Here is a 16,961-nt window from a genome sequence, read left to right on the forward strand (position 1 = left end):
AAAGAAGTTGCTATGGCTGATCTCAGAGGTTACTGCATGTATTCTTATCTAGCTAGATTTCTAGCTGCCTCTTCTCTGGTACTTTCTTCGCACAAATTCGAGGCACCGTGGCCTTCTTGAATTCCAAACTCTGTCTTTTCAACCCAGTAAGATCTCCAGGCTCAGTTTGGATTCTCCCGTCTTGTACTGAAGCCTGGAAACTATTTCAGTGGTGAGCTAAGGCCCTTGTAGGGCTCACTTCATTTGTTTCCCTTCTCTTAGGGATCACTGTCTTGCATGCTTGTTGTTCAGTGTATGAATCTGCTGCTGTTTCATACATTTTGTCCAGTTTTCCAGTTGTTTAAAGCAGAAGAGATTGTTTTTCAATCACTGTTGAATTAACATCATATCTGGAAGCAGAAGTTTTGCTGTTCTTGGGGCACCTGGGTGGCTCAGTCATTAAGCGTCTGCCTTCGGCTCAGGGCGTGATCCCGGCGTTATGGGATCGAGCCCCACATCAGGCTCCTCCGCTGGGAGCCTGCTTCTTCCTCTCCCACTCCCCCTGCTTGTGTTCCCTCTCTCCCTGGCTGTCTCTCTCTCTGTCAAATAAATAAATAAAATCTTAAAAAAAAGTTTTGCTATTCTTTCAATTCTTTCTGCTTTTATATATTTGTACCTTTTAAAATCTGAGCTCACCAAAACTGTGTAAAACCGCTTATTTTATTAGAACTCACCAGCTCTTTTCCTCTCTAGTGGACATTAATTATAGCTTTATGATCAGAGTTTTACTTTTTGGAATACCCAGTGAAATTCTCCTTGAATATAATTCATCACAAATGTACGGAACATATACCACACACTACGTTGCTGCTAAAAATGCAAAGATGAATAAAGTACTGGATTTCACCCGTATTTTCTCTAGATTTTTTGAAATCTGTGTTTTTAAGGTCTAGAGCAGTGCTTTTCAATATGTAATCATACTGGTACTAGTCTGTGAAGTGTTTGTGATGATGGACAACAACATTACCATTTTATTTAGTTCACCTGGATTTTTTTTTTCTTAACCAAAGCATAATTTTCTTGAAGGAAGCAGTGTGTTTGCTTCGATGCTGGCAAAAGCTCCTTCTTTCATTGTAGGCAGGTAATAAACAATTCACGGTCTAGAGTATGCATGTGACAATGCCTAGGATTTCCTTCCTTCGGCACTAATTCCTAAGGAATTTATTTTATGGCTGATAACTGGTTTTTGGAACTTCTTACAAACATCTTGGTTAGTTTTGTCTTTACACTGGTACAGACTCAAACTGAAACCACTTTGGCAATAGAAAACAGCTGTGGGACACCATTGTGCTCACTGCTGGAAGGAAAGAGAGCTTCAGGACTCCTCCCTGGAATTGGAATTATATGCAATTTGTGATGTCCTGGAAAGAAATTTTCCCTTGCCTGTTGATAAGTATATTTTTTCTCTCTCTTTATCCCCCTCATTCCAACAAGGGTTTATCTTGTCTCAATTCCCCATTCTCATTTCCATTCCATTTGTTGACTGGTTTGACTGTCATCCTCTCGAATTGTACCAGAAGATGTCACCACGTAAAGAAAATTATTGTCACACACATTAGTAAAGATCTAGAATGAGAAAGAGAAGGCAGTGAGTGTGAGAACCCCTTGAATAGACTTGTGTTTTCTTTCTTTTTCAGTGGAGAGCTCTCCAGAGAGCCTAAAGAATGATTTCTCTAGTAGCCATGCTATTACAGTATTCAAAGACAAGAGTCATGGAGCCATGGACCAGCTCTCTTTGATCTTGTCTCCTGAGCACCAGATTTCCCAGAAGCTCTACATTCCTCGGAGCACAGCCACCGCTGCCTTGGGAGCTGCTGCACGGTTAGCCACCTCCAGGAGCCTCTTACACTGGTACCCCAGTGTGAAAAGGATGGAAGCGTGAGAGAGGGAGTAGGGTAGAAAATAAGTCCGGTGTTTTAGGGCTTCGTGATTTCCCAAGGCCAAAACAAGGAGAAGGTATTGAGACAAAACAGTATTTTGGTAGTTGATGCCTTTGTCTTTCTGTGTGACTGAATGTTAGCTTTATTTTGCTAACAGCCCACTTCGTTGTGTAAGTATTGATATTTAATGTTAGTTTTAATTTCTGTTGACAGTGTTTCTTATTCCGTATAGTTTTGTTCACCTTAATGTAATAGTTTAAAGGAATTTTTATTTTTTGTTGTTTTTGTGTGTGTATGTTTCTATAAATGTTTTTCTTGTACATATCATGACTGATAAATGAAAACTGAAAAACTAATGTTTTGTGATCCATATTTAGTAAGACAAAAATGATCTCAGAGTCTTATCTCCAGAAAAAAGATGTCTGAATTGTAAGGCTGCTTTTTCTTTCTCATTTGAAATTTTCTATATCCTAGAGATAATCCAGGGCTCCAGTTCTTACCATTATTATTTCTTTGAAGTGCTAGGATCAGTGAGAAGATCCACATCCTGAAGCTTTGGTCATATAAACACTTTCACATTTAAAAATTTTGAGTAGTCTTTCAGTACAGGCAGTTTCCTGAAGACTAATAACAAAATTCTAGAGACTGGTTGTTGCAACTTGGCTGCGCCATCTCTGAAGGCCTCACGGTTCCTAGGAGTGTCAGCGTTTAAGCATCTGTGGAACATGGTTTTCTCTGAAGTCAGACTGTGCGAAACACCATATAGCTCATAGTAGGACCCATCAAGAAGAAATAAGAGACTGAAAGGTGAAATTCAAGAATGTGAGTAGTACTAGTTTAAATTCTTTGTGATAAAATACCAGATTTATCAAATTTTAAAAATCCAATACAGAAGCATTTCTTGAAGTAAAATCTGAGAAAGAGCTGTGAATTACTTGTGTGCTGCATATAATTCGATTCTCCCCTTCTGGGTCCCTCCTCTAAGGTCTCCTGTTTTGGCATTACACGGCAGAGCTGGCCCCTACTTCTTTTCTCTCTTTCTGCAATAAGGAATTTCTCCTCTTCTCAGCTACTTAATCAGCAAAATGTCTGCTGAGGAAAGAATGAGATGAAAGTAAATATGAAGTACATTTAAATTTAGACTATTACTGGCTGAAACTTCTTTCTTAGAATTAAGCAATCATGAAACAAAGTTAAACCCTGAGTTTCTAAATACAGATGGTTTTGGTTTAAAAACCTTAGAGAAAACATATTTCATACAATAAAATTTAAAAATCCAGATTCACCTTGAATACCAATATATCTGTAAGAATGATGATATTCTAATTGACCAAAAAAAAGGGGGGAGGTAATTTGGAAACATCCTGATAGTTGATCCAACAGAAAGAACAGGTTCCCATTTGGGTTTTTGTGATTTTATATCAGACATCTTTATTGGAGAAGACAGTTGAAAAGTTATACGGAGGGTCAGTGAACAGTTAAATATCATTTATGATACTCAACCATGTTACAAACTGGAAAAGTTCTGTTTTTCATGTAGGTTTAGGTAATTACCCACAATTTGTTTCTAAAGAAGAAAATTCATTTTGGAATTATGCTTCTTAGAATTCTTCCTTTAAAGAAGCAGCCAAGTTTGAGTAATATACTTCACTTCTCCAGATGGGCAGTCCTTGGGTTTGGGACAAAGTGAATCTGGTAGTATTTACATATTTAGTAGGTCATCCTATAACTCTCTCTGTAATAGCATGAGTTACCAGGAGGAACTCTGCCAATGCTGGGTAACCTGACAGCAACTAATTTTACACTTTGCCAGTTAGATGGGGTTATGGAATCCGTGTGCTAACAAAGCTCCTTGTGATCCCATCCATTTGCAAGTGGCCAGATAGAGAGATGGAGGCATCTCAAACTAATGAGTGTCAATACACTTTGAAAGAAGCCTATTTAGAAATTAATAGTTAACATCCTGAGTGAGCAGAGTGAAGAATGAACCTCTGAGAGGTATTTTGACTACTTGGCTTTGACTAAGAGAGCCAATCTGCCAATTTGTTTACCTACCTTCTCTCATAAGGTGGGTTTTGCTTGGCAGTTAACTAAAATAGCCCAAAGCATCAAAAAAAAAAAAAAAAAGTACTAGATCATTTGAACTTGAGTAAGTAGATTCATGTACATGGGCAGGAATAGCAATAAGAAATGTTGAAAAGATAGGTAAATGCTCTGTGGTTTAGGGTTAAGTTAATTGTATCTTACTGTCTAAAGATGAGTTGATGTATATTATACTTAGAACAGTCCCCCTCCCCATATTTTTGTTGTTAAGGATCTGTCAGAAGTCATGGAGTTCCCCCAAGAAGTGTTGACTGGAAAGTGGGGGCTTGAGTGTGTGAGAGGGAATGGGGATGAGAACGTAAAGGAAAGTCCTGGTTATAAACTCTTTAGGGATGGAGGAAGGAGTAGCTTTACGAATAGCCACTCAGGTTTTAAATCCAGTGGCTTGTAGCCAATACCCATCTCCCATCTAAAAACACACCATGAGATATCAAAAGAGGGGGCCTTCCAGCTGCAGTCAGCTAAGCCTGTAACCACCCTCTGACTCACACATCTGAGATGCCAGTTGCCCATTTCAAGGCATGAGGACAACTAGAGGCTTCTGCCTGTAGTCAGATTCCATCTAACCTGAAGACTTCGAATTATAGAGTTTTAATCTAAAGGGCACCTTAGATGAGGAGATTAAGCCTAGAAAGACTGACTCATCTATCGTCCCATGCCTGACATTCCCTTATGGGCTAACTCCTAGCTCAGCGCCTTTTCCACAGAAAACTATTGCAACTCTGTCTTGTGTAATTTAAATGATTTGGCGCCAGAAGACGTAGTTTGGTAGGTAAGTCCAAAAGAATGGTGGTTCTGATAGCTGGGCAAACCCCTGGTGTTGAAGGGGAGATAGATTGATTTAGAAGATCTTGTATTCTTGAATGTGGCTAGCTTAAATAACAGTGGGCCAATTCTGTGGCTAAAGAATCTGAGTTTGGGGGAGGCGGGTAGGGTCACGGTAAGGGATGAGAAACCAGCATCCTACAGAGCAGTTTTAAGCTTCCTACTGACATTTATTCATGTGTAGCAAGGCTTTCCTAAAAAAACTGTTGATATCTTTTCAGAATTCATCTCATTTACATGTACAGTGTCGTAGACAGCATTATTCATAATTTTGCAGGAGCCATCACTAAGACAACATTTTCATTTCCTGGAACCTGTTCAGATCTTGACGTTTTCCAAGATGCCAGCCAAGGTGTATAGCAACTCGGTCTGCCTATATTCTTTGAACATAGCCCTATTCCTACCAGTTAGATATCGTTCGTCTCATTTCATCAGTCACCAGTCAATCTAGGAAGCTCTTGGTGTCATTAGCCTATTGGAACCAGAATACTTTAAATTCTATTTTTAACCAGGTAGACAAATTATTTTAACTTCTCAGTCAAGGTCTTCTCTAACATTTAGAATCACAATTGACTTGTGTGCCACTTTTCACATGAAATTGAGTGTTTTACCCACTTCAAACTTGAGTGGAGAATTTATTCACAGCTAAGATTTCTTGGTTGTAAACATAGTTTTCAGGAAATGCTTTAAAGCTTTCTGTTTGGTATAAAATTTGTTTCATATTTGGTTAAAATTTTTTTAAAATTTATGGAAAATGCTTATAAGAAACAATGTTTACTTGATTATTACGTCTTAGTGCAATTTAGATAAATAATTTGATGAGGAAACCAAACTTAGGACTCTTTCTCTGCACTCTAAGCTTTTGTTATGTAACTAATGGGAAGTTAATGGGATCAAGGAATTATGATTGGCCTTATGTTTGGAGTTTGTAACAGCATTTTGTTTGATTTATATATTTATGATGTTGGAATTTGTTTTGTCAAAAAAAGTCTAGGTGTTTTTTTTTGTAACTAGTTTTTGTTGTGATGATTCTGAGGAATGAATATTTCACTGAATATGTGACCCAAAGAACTTAGTTGACTAAAATACAAAATTTGCTTATACGGTTGTGTAAACAGAGATTTGACACTCTTCTTGGCTGAAATATGTCTTCATTTTTACCATGACCTTTTTATTCTTGACCTTTGTAAATCTTTGCTATGTTGTAGGTAAATACTTTTATTCCACGAAGCTGGAATTCATTCATACTGGAGCCACGTCTTGAGTAGCTGAGCGCCACGTTGTAGACTTGTTTTATTTCTCTTATTATATAGCAACATGTCAGACCCTTCTCAGCCACGTTCCAGGTCCTTAAATTCTCTTCTGAGACTTTCCACACACGGATTGCAAGCCTGCTCTCCACGGGCAGCTATAATTCAGCGTTCTGCCGCTGCTCACTTGATTGTCCGAGTCCACATCCCAAGCCTTTGTTTGCCTGGAGCAGATAATTTCTAGGTGATTCTCAAACTCCATTTAGGTGATTTGGTCAAACTGATCCTCAGTCTGTCATTCCATGGGACCGTAAGTAGGAACCAAAGTCAGCTCAGTTTATTTCTTGGCTGCAACAGATGGCTCCTTGATGAAAGTATCCTGTTACTGCCACTGTCACTCATACGTTCTGATGACAAATCTCTTCTGGTACCATATATAGGAAAATACCTGTCAGCTAAGTGAGACTGTGTGTGTACCAGGATATCGACTGTGAAGCAGAGGGTATCCCCGAAGGATGTTCCCTTTCTCTTCCTCATGATACCTGTCTTCCTCCTTCCTGATGGATGCCTATCTTCCCTTTCGCTTGGAAGGATGAAACTTAAACATACATGATATGGGGCCGAGTCATAAGTTACCCTTTCTTTTCTGAATTTTAAAAGTAGTAACATTCCTGTACTGATCTGGAATAGGATAGTTAAATAAATTGGGAGTAGGGGGTGGAACATTTGGCTATAATTAAGTGATAGTGTACTTTTTACACCTTACATTTCGGGCAGGGAGCATCTGTTTATGATCAGCTAGAATGTGATCTTCCATCACCTTTGATGTTGATTTATTTTTGCTAAACTTTCTAGATTCAGAAACATAACTCCACCAAAACTTTTTGGTCTCTATGTAGTTTTTACTCATAATTGACTTCATTCAGATTCATGAGGCTCAGCAAAATTGTCTAAAACCTTAAAAGAAAAATGGTGAGTTTTTCAATAAAATGCAAATCAGGTGTAGCAAACCTCAGTGTAGTTAAGTATCAAGTAAACCTGCCTTCTGTATTGGCTTTGCTTAGGATCTTTTCAAACTTACAGTCATTCAGCATTGTGGAAATCAATTTGTTGTATCAAATCTAGAGTTCTATGGGAATTTTTGTTTTTTGGCTAAATTGAAAGAAATCAGAGCTCTCTGGTACTACTTTGTCCTTGTAACGGGTCGTAAGCGTGGCATACTCTTGAGACTTAGCCTATTAAAGACCATTTGATGAGCAACTCAGTAGAATTGTCTGTTTAACATGAATATAATGTCTAAGAATTTCCAAGCTCTATATGCAATGGACCAGTGATCCCTAACCTTTTATGGGGTCATAAGTTTATTTTTAATGTCAAATACTGAGGGTGGTCTCCTAAGGAAGTACACATTCACATTCATATAAAATTGTTTCCTAATTTCTAGGAGTCCACGCCCTCTGAAACCTACCCTACACTTTCTTGAGTTCAGAAAGATCGCCCTCCCCTACCTCCACTGTCCCCTGTGCCATCCACTGGTTGCCTCAGATACAAACCTAGGAGCAGAATCCTTGACTGCTCCCTGCCCTTCATCCCTGCAGTTGATCCATTATCAAATCCTGTCCAATTCTACCTCCTAACCCACCTATCTTTCTGTAAATCTGCCATCACCTTAGGCCAAGCCACCTTTATGTCTTTTCTGGCATGGGGTCGATGTTCAGTAAGTTTTATTGGGTGAATGAATGAGAACAAGATCAAATAGGATATAAGTAAGGTTCGTTGAAATCTTGATCTTTTTTCTACAGTGCTATTTTCTGAATGTCTATAAAACAGAAGTCTTTATTGGGAACAGTGTAATCAAGCACGAACAAACATCCTACTTCAACTGCAGAAGGTTGAATAAAGAGCATGTTCTCCAGATATGAGAACTGAGTAGAGAGACCACATATTTTGTCTAGGTTATTCTTCTGCACAAATCATACTTGGTTATTTTTCTGGTTTGGTTTGTGAAAGAAAATGGCAAAAAAACAAAAAACAAAACAAACAGTTTGAAATTTGCTGCTGAATTCTCAGCAGTCAGTCTCTATGGCCTCCTTCCAGAAAAGTTTGATTTATCAAATTGACTCTTTTTAATTTATCGTTCTTTATTTTTGGAGGCATACTTATCTCTGACATCCCAGTTCATTTTCCAGAAGATCTTTCAGCACCACAGACCCAGGTTCAGTGATGAAACAAATGCATTTAAAAGTGCTCTTTGGGGTTAACATATTAGTTTGGACGTAAACTGCTTTTCATGGACTTTCTGGTGGCCTCTCTTGAGTTTGGGGCTAAATCGAGTTGTAATGAGGAGGGCGGGGCAGACCTGTGGCAGTGCCGTACCCTGCCAAATAATCACTCCAGGGGCAAAGTGGAATGAGGGACACCTGGGTGGTGCAGTCGGGTGAGCGTCTGCCTTCGGCTCAGGTCATGATCCCAGGGTCCTGGGATCGAGTCCTGCATGGGGCTCCCTGCTCAACGTTGAACCTGCTTCTCCCTCTCCTTCTGCCCTTCCTCCTGCTTGTACACACTCTTGCTCTCTCTCCCTCCCTCTCTCTCTCTCTGATAAATAAGATCTTTTTTAAAAAAATGAAAGAAACCGAAGAATCTGCTCTCCTTATCAAGAAACCCCTTTTGGTTTTTTGGTGACTTTTCTGCCATTAATGTTTTTTAAGAATATATTGACTTTGGAGATTAATATGGTGAGGTTTTCCGTTTTGAATTCAGTGTCGTGTGAGAACATGTGATCTAAAAACAACGCAACTAAAGAAATGAGCAGGGAAACCACCACTAGCTTGAAATATGTTCACTGGTAAAGTTATGGATTCCCACTGAAAATAAAACCCTGGTGACACACCATGACCAAGCCTCGTGGAGGCAGCAGGTAGGGCAGCCGTGTGCAGGCCTGGCCTTGCGTTTTCATCACCTGGAGGAGCGTTCAGAAATCCTGCACGGCTTGGGCTCCCGTGGTGCAGTGAGCAGCAAGGGCCGAGAACCACTGTGCAGGAGGACACTCCCAGCGCCCGACCAGGAGACACCACACGCAGACACATGGCCTGCCCTTCCTCTAAACTTTAGAGGGGTGGTTCTCAAGGGAGGACCTCGAGGAGCAGACTGCCGGTGAGGAGAGCACTTTTTCAGAGGAGTCAGGCTTCCCGGCTCCTGCCTGCCATCTATCCCCTCTTTTGCCTTTCTGCCTGGTGCTAGTGAGCCCACCGGCCACCCTCCCCTCCCTTCCTCCCTGGCATCCCAGGTGCTGGGAGCCGCTGGGACAGACAGACGTTGAGAACTCTTGCGTTAGAAACAGGGTTGTGACGGCCTACGGCAACTGATTTTTTAAGTTTAATTGTAAGAATGCAGCAGACTTTCAAGGGCGCAGTACAATATTAACTATAGGCCCAGTGTCGTACAGCAGATCTCTAGAACTTACCCATCTCACATTATTGAAGCTCTAACCCCACTTATTAGCAACTCCCCATTTCCCACACACTGATCGTAATTTGGTTATCATGTTCTTTTATATACCACGGTGCCACTTTCCCACTAAATACTGTAAGGCTTTAGTACGTGCTTGAATTGTGGTGGCCTTTCCCCCTCTCTCAGTAAGGACCAGAAGCGCTGGCGGCCTGGCAACTGTTGGAGCCACACGCCCAGCGGTGGAGCCGGTGTGACGCTCGCTCTCCTATTGTTTGCTACCCAGACAGTACTCATTTTATCTGGGAACCGTGACATGAAACCTGAACAAAGCTGAATTTCCTGCTGCCTTTGGAAGGAGTCTGCGGGAATGTGAGGGTGGTCTGCTGTCAACCCAGGGCTCTAGCTGAGGGCTTGTGGGGTGATCCTGCCTGGGCTCTCCTAGACGACACGCCGCTGAGCTTTCAGGAGCAGCTGCTAAAATGGAGTGGAAGTCGTGTGTGAAGACTTCATGAGAGTTTTAATGTAGGAATTATAAACCTAGGATTTCTCTGCTTGAATTGTTCGTAAGAGTAGAGTTAATGAGGGAACCACTTCACCAACACTGGATTTAAAAACGAAAAACCAATAACCACTTTTTTGTTCTCAAAGTAAAACGAAGCCTTGTTCGCAGAGCCGGTTTTGCCCTCTCCTCACGGCCAGGGGGCGCTCTGGGACAGGCGTTCTGCTGCCAAGCCCGGCGCCAAAGCCTTTCCGTGAAATACTTGTTTCACTGCACAGAATTGTTGAGTTGCAGCTGGAGCTTGGAGCTCCCTTCTTCCAACCTCCCTTTTTACTTGAAAAAAACAAGCTGAGTGACATAAAGTGAATTTGGGGGGAAATAGGGGTCTTAGAGTAATTCTCATTGGGTGATCTTCTTTCCCACAGTTTAAAATTTCTCCCATTTGACCGTACTCATGTAAGCTGCTGTTTTACACAACTCAGACTTTACTACTTTATGGCTATTTTTATTCCTTGACGGCGGTGGGGAGACACCAACAAGCCTATACTCATATTCAGAAGCAACAACTACTAACTCTATCTTGCTCCATTGAAAAAATTCTAAGAAAAAAAAATCACCTTTCCATCTTTATTTTGGACTTTCCAGGGTAAAACAGGTTCTTACCTCCTTTAAAGGTTTCTGTTGTAGGGAAAAGAAAGGAAAGTCCCTGGTGTAAGAGAGTGGCTTTAACTCATGATGAGATCTTGAGTCTGTTATAATAACTGTCACTTGGAGAGGGCTTTACACATCACAAAGCCACAGAGACAGCTGCCATCAAAAGTTAATGAGTTTTGATCACATTAGCACAAGGATAGTATTATCCAAGACAGGAAGTTATTTTATAAGTTCTGCACCCTGTTCACTTCTGGGCACCACTGCATTTACAAAATGGGTAGACCAGCATTCATAAGAGAATTGCTTGCAAAGTAAGAGCTTTATCACATTCACAGAACGTGGCACAAGCTGTTGGTTCCAAGTGCTTTATGTAGATTATCTCATTTAATCGTTGTAACAACACTATGGGGTAGGTACTGTTTATTACCCCCATTTTACAGATAGGGGAATTGAGACATAGAAAGGTTAGGTATCTTACTACACAGAAATTAATACTGTGTCATAATGTTAATATCAATTTACTAAACACTTAGGATATGCTGTACCTTTTACATATTTAATTTTCACAGCATCCTTGTTACTCTTTTTCACAAGAGAAACTTGAAGCTCAGAAAATGAAGTAATTTACTCAAAGTCACATCTAATAAGTTGCAGGAACTAAAATGTCTGATTTCTCCAAAGAGTTATCTATATTGTCTTCCATTATGCTTCTCCCATTCCCTCTTAAACCCATTCCAGTTCTGCCCTCGCCATTCTGCCCAAGTGTTCCTGATCAGGTATCCAGTGGTCTCTGCTGAATTCAGTAGTCCGCCCTCAGTCCTCACTGTGCCTGTCCTATCGGTAGCATTTGACACTTTCTCTCCTTGAGGCACATCACATTCTCTAGGTTCCCTCCTACTTATTGGTCAGTCCACACCTCCTTTTCTGGCTCCTTCTCTTCGCCCTGACCTCTTAATGCTGAAAGGCAGCAGGCCTGGCTTTCTCGTTGAGTTCCTCCAGGCTCATGGCTTTAATTACCATCTACATCCCGAAGATTTAGATTTATACATTTATATCTCCAGCTCAGAGCTCTCTCCTGAGCTCCACACTCAAATTCCTACGAAACGTTTCTGCTCAGATACCCAAAAGCCATTTCAGACTTAGCGGGTCCAAAATGGCACTCATGAACTTGGCTCCACCTGTGCCCCAAACCATGCCACCTCTAGAGCCTTCTGTAAACTAGTTGTTGCAACTCCCTCCATCGAACTATGCAGACCAAAATCCTTGGAGTTCTCACTGACTCTTCCCTTTCTCTCATACCCTGCACCCAGTGAGCCAGGAGATCCTATTGGCTGTACCTTCAAAATGTGTCTGGGCTTGCATCTCTTCCCATGGCCCACACTCCTACCACCTGGTCTGAACCGTGGTGTTTAGCCTGGGTTCCTTCACCCACTTCATCTAGTTCCCCTGCTTCCTACAGCGCTCTTTCCTTGGTTCGCCACAAAACAGCCAGGGAGAACGGTTCAAGCTCTAAGTCTACTGGAATCCCTCTTCTGCTCAAGACCCTTCAAGGGCTCTCGGTTTTCCTCAGAGTCCCTCCAACGGCATTCAAGGGGTGGTGCTGGCCAGCTCAATTTGGATTTCAGATAAACAATGGATAATTTTTTAGTATGTCTCATGCAATATTTAGGAGGTAATTATACTTTTAAAATATTCATTATGAATCTGAAACTCAAATTAACTGGGAATCCATGTGTTTTATTTGCTAAATCTACCAACAGTACCCACAAGGTCCTACAGGATGGTCCTGCAGGATGCTCCCCCGCCCCCCGCCCCAGCCATTGCGTCTCTAGCCTCCTCTCCCACAACCTCCCCCTTGCCACTCCGTTCCACCCGCACTGACCCTGCTTTCCTTGAGCACAACCAGGCAGCTCCCACCTTTGACTCTGCCTGGCTGTTCTCCCTCCAGTTTCTGCATCTTCTCAGAGAGGTCATTTTGAAAATTACTGCTTAATCCCCACTTCCTGATCGCCCCCTCCCCCCACTTACCCTGCTCTACTTTTTTTCCCATAGCACCTAACTTCTAACATAGGATATGCCCTTTTATTCTGTGTTGTCTGTGTCCAACAGCCAGCATGCAAGCTCCCCACAAGGCAGGTATCTTGTCTGCTTTGTTCAGAGCTGGAGCCCGAGAGGCTAAAACGACAGCACATAGGTCCATGATAAGTATTTGCCGGCTGATGGAATGATTTCGAAAGCCGGTGTTCCTCTCCCTTGCATTATATCCCCTCCGTTTCATCCTGCCGTAGGACAAGTATGTGAAGAACCTGCGAGGGTAGAGCCCGGAGAGATTACTGGCCGAAGCAGCGAGTGCCCTTACATCCGGCCTGCGGCAGGCCCTTGGTCCTGGGGCGTCCTGAGGGTGCCCGCACCTCTCTGCGGGGGCGACTGCCGTGTCCCTGGGCCCTCCTCCTTGCCCTCTATTTAACAAAACACTGGTTTCTTTTCTTTTTCTTTGCTTTAACTTGTTTCTTTCCTACATGCCAGGACTTAAGGAAAACTCCAAGGATCCGAGGATAAACAAGGTAACTCACTGCTCCCTAGAAGCCCCTTACTGTGAGGTGCCTGCCTGTCTGGTCCAATGAAAGGGCGCAGGGCCTTGCCGGGCCACCCTTGCCCCCTTTCCAAAGAAAGCGCCACAGCTTCCGGGTGCCCTTCATATCCTCTCACCCCCCCCCGGGGGGGCTTTTTCCTCCTCTGGTAACCCCAAGAGAAAAACCCAGCGGCTACGGAGGCGGAGCCGCGAGCAGAACGTCTGCTCTCCCCTCCGGGTGACCCCGGCGGCCGCCCGCACCGAGGAGCACGGTGAGCGCAGGGAGCCTGCTGGCATCAGCGTGCGGTGACGCCGGCCGGAAGGTGCGGCGCGAGAGCCAGGATGCGCGCGCAGAAGCCGACGTGCCGCCGACGACCTTCCCCCACCACACCCCCGGGAGCAGCCCTCGAGACGACGGGGATGGTGTTTACTCCACGGCTTTGTGTACGTTTTCAACCCACTTGATTTCTGCACTCCTCTGAATGACCGAATAGAGACGTGACCATCTTACTAGGCCGTTGCTAACCAGAAAAATCTAGGGCAGTTCGCAGAAGTGTCGTGGTAACATGGTTGAAATGCATACAATAGAAAGATGGAGGAAGAAGTAGCTTCAGGAAGAGGATGGTGTTCTCTTCTCTCTCCCCGCTGCCTTCTAGGTGGGCCAGCAGCACATCTCTGTCGATGGATGAGAGGGCTGTCATTTTCTAATCCGATGAAAATTTATGACGGGCCTGTTGGACACAGGCTGTGTAACTTCCTGTCTCCATGGTATTAAATTTATTAAAAGAGCTCATCCTTTACTAAAAGAAGATAGCTTCCTAGTGCAACTGACCAGGCATACGGGGGAAGGAAAAAACAACAAAAAGCAGGCCTTGGGATCAACTATATGCCAGTAGCAAGAACTGGTTCTTTCTTAGTTTAAAAAAAAAAAAATGGCCAGCTGCTAGCTAGAACTCAGGATACCTCCCAGGACAGCCCAGGGATGTGGAGGGGAGCCCAGGCCGAGGGATCTTGTAAGGCAGAACCGGCCAGGCGACACTGGGAATGGGCCATTTGGATTCAGCATTCTCTCATTTTCGTGTTCAGCTCTTTCCCCTCGAATTTTGCTCACTGTGCTCCCCGACTGGCCACGGAGTGCCGTGCCCTGCCCTGGCCCCTGCAGCGGGGCCCCAGCTTGGCCGCGCTGACCCTGGGATCGCCTCTTAGATTCAGGATCTAGCCGCTTTGTTCAAACTTACCCATTACTCTGAGTAACTCTTTGTGTCTTTCAGTGAAATCTGTGCCCCTGACTTAACCCCTCCTTCTCTGCAGTGTGTGTACAAAGGGGACAGACTCTCTTCTGTCTGAGCACTTGCTTCAGCAACCTGAAGGGTTTCCCATCAATCTTCATCTTCATATAATGCTTTTCTCTTCCTTGGTAATAATGTTCTATGAGGAAATATTTTGAACTTGTTTTGACACTGCATGTTTATTATTCCTATTACCTTATGAGGTGGGAATCTGGAAATAAGAATTGAATTGCAAAAAAGAAAAGTTTTTTAAAAATGTAATCGTTTTACTGGGGAAAAAAATTACACTTTGAGCACCCAAGCAAGAAAGCTGTTTTCATTCAGTTTGGTAGATCACGTCGCAAGAACAAAACACTCAGGGTGGGCCCGGCAGACTGTCCATAATGATCAGGAGTGTTCAGGCCTGAATGTCCAGTGCCGTTACCTTTATTTTAAAAGTTGATAAAATTTCCACAGCTGCAAAAACTAGGATCTTGTAGGATTCACTTATAACTTTATTCCCAACCCCACTCTTCTTCCCTATAAAAATTCCCAGCAAACTTGGCTATCTAGCAGGGGAAAGTGACAAAACCAAATCAGAAGCACACCCACAACTGTAATAGTTCATATATCCCTTTACGGAGTGCCTGCCTCGTGGAGAGTCAATGAATGAATAAAAAAAAATGAGGCTCTGCGTGTCTAGGACCAAAAGGTCCTTCTTAGATCTTATGCTTCAAAGTGATATGAGAATTAACTGAATTCCTGAGAAGTCTACCAAGGGGAAAACATTCCATTGACCCTCATCACAACCGAGTCCACTTTCAGTTCTAAATCAATCCTTCCCTCTTCCAGACAAATGTCAGTTGGTAAGTAGTTCCCTATTTCTAATTACTCATAGGGGGTGACACGAAGTGGTATTATTTTAACTAGGAAAAGATGTTAAATTTCTTTGTCATGTTATTAAAAAATGTATCATCACACACAAAATGAAAGATGGCTGTTAAAGATTTCTTCCAAGATATGTTAAATCTTCAGCTCCTCCAAACTCAAAGGATCCATTTGTAAACTGAGGAATCAGCTCTAAGAGGAGACACTAAAATTGAGTGTTAGTAAGTGTCTGGATGGTTCTGGATAGCTAATGCTCACCTTCTTCATTCAATCAAGATTAATTGGCCAAGGACCTTCTGTGGCCAGGCATTGTATTGTGCTAGATGCTAAAGACAAAAGATTATCCCTGTCTAAGGATTTCACAGTTTGATGAGAGGGTCAACAGGGTGGAGAGAACTTGCAGGTAAGCAACCATAATAGGACGTGAGCAGCACTCTAGGGAGCATGCGCAAGGATCCCTGGCAGCAGAGAAGGCTTGACCCAGCCTGGGGTTGGAGGGCAGTAGGTATTGCGGGGATTTTTTTTTTTTTTCAGAAGTTGCCACCTAGGCTGGGTTTTCAAGGTCATACATGTGTCTCTAGTTCTAGTGCATGGAAGGTATTTCGAAAGACACTTAAAAGATCCTCCAAAAGCACAAAAGGAAGAAATGAGGCACTGGGGAATATATTCTAGTTGCCTGGGAAGAGAAAAAGTTAAAGAAATCATTGTTTAAGGAAAATTACCCCAAACTTGTAAAAAAGTGTAAAAGATGATTTTATGACCTTTCATGTTAAGCTAAGAGCATTTTCTAATAAGCCTACCTAACTTTATCTGTACAACCAATCATGGCCTAAACATTTTACAAGTCTGTAAAATTTATGATGTGATTTTCTTTTCTGCCAATGTAAAGAGGATAACTCCAAGGGTTATGGTTTATTGTCTTGTAGAACATTAACCAATTTGAAACTAACGTGGCAAATTTCTTTCACTATCTTTTTTTTCCTCTTCGTTCATTGTAAATACCCCATAGTCTTTGAAAATCGCTTTGACATCCTGACACCAGCAGCATTAAAGAGTTAAATAAAACTCTAAAATGAGCTCACTCTTCTTAAGAATTGAGTTTTTAAAATTTTGAGAACTACGATTTGATGGCTAAGTATGAGCAGAACATAAATAGCTCATTATAAAAGCAAATGCTATATACAAAGTGTTTATTCAATATAGGTTTTTAATTTCCTTGATATTACCCAACCCTCATTCGCTACATTATCCTGTGTTTTAACATCCTAAGAAAAATAATGATACTCACTAATGCTCTGCACTCAGCACTTTCATCTAAGCAGCAATTTCAATTACTGTTCTGTCACCTATGTGCACTAAAGGGATAGTTTTTCCCTTCTTCATCTAGGGCCATCTGTGGAAATGTTAATTTGTGTTCTTCCTTTTGATTTAAAAATACTCTCAGAGGGTTGCTGGAGGGGAGGGGGGTGAGGGGATGGGGTAACTGGGTGATAGACATAAAGGAGGGCACTCGATGTAATGAGCACTGGGTAT

At 42.3% G+C, this 16,961-nt stretch overlaps 1 protein-coding gene across 1 annotated transcript in view; it reads left to right on the forward strand.

Annotated features, from left to right (window-relative positions):
• The window catches only part of TDRD5 (tudor domain containing 5), a 106,771-nt gene extending 104,784 nt beyond the window's left edge, over nt 1–1,987 (forward strand). Inside the window, exon 18 of the mRNA XM_034667729.1 lies at nt 1,677–1,987. Within this exon, the coding sequence (XP_034523620.1) occupies nt 1,677–1,921 (245 nt within the window). The 3' untranslated portion in view covers nt 1,922–1,987. The remainder of the gene's footprint in view (nt 1–1,676) is intronic.
• Nucleotides 1,988–16,961: the final 14,974 nt, after the last annotated feature.

Source organism: Ailuropoda melanoleuca, chromosome 8, assembly GCF_002007445.2.
Source record: "Ailuropoda melanoleuca isolate Jingjing chromosome 8, ASM200744v2, whole genome shotgun sequence".
Lineage (NCBI taxonomy): Eukaryota > Metazoa > Chordata > Mammalia > Carnivora > Ursidae > Ailuropoda > Ailuropoda melanoleuca.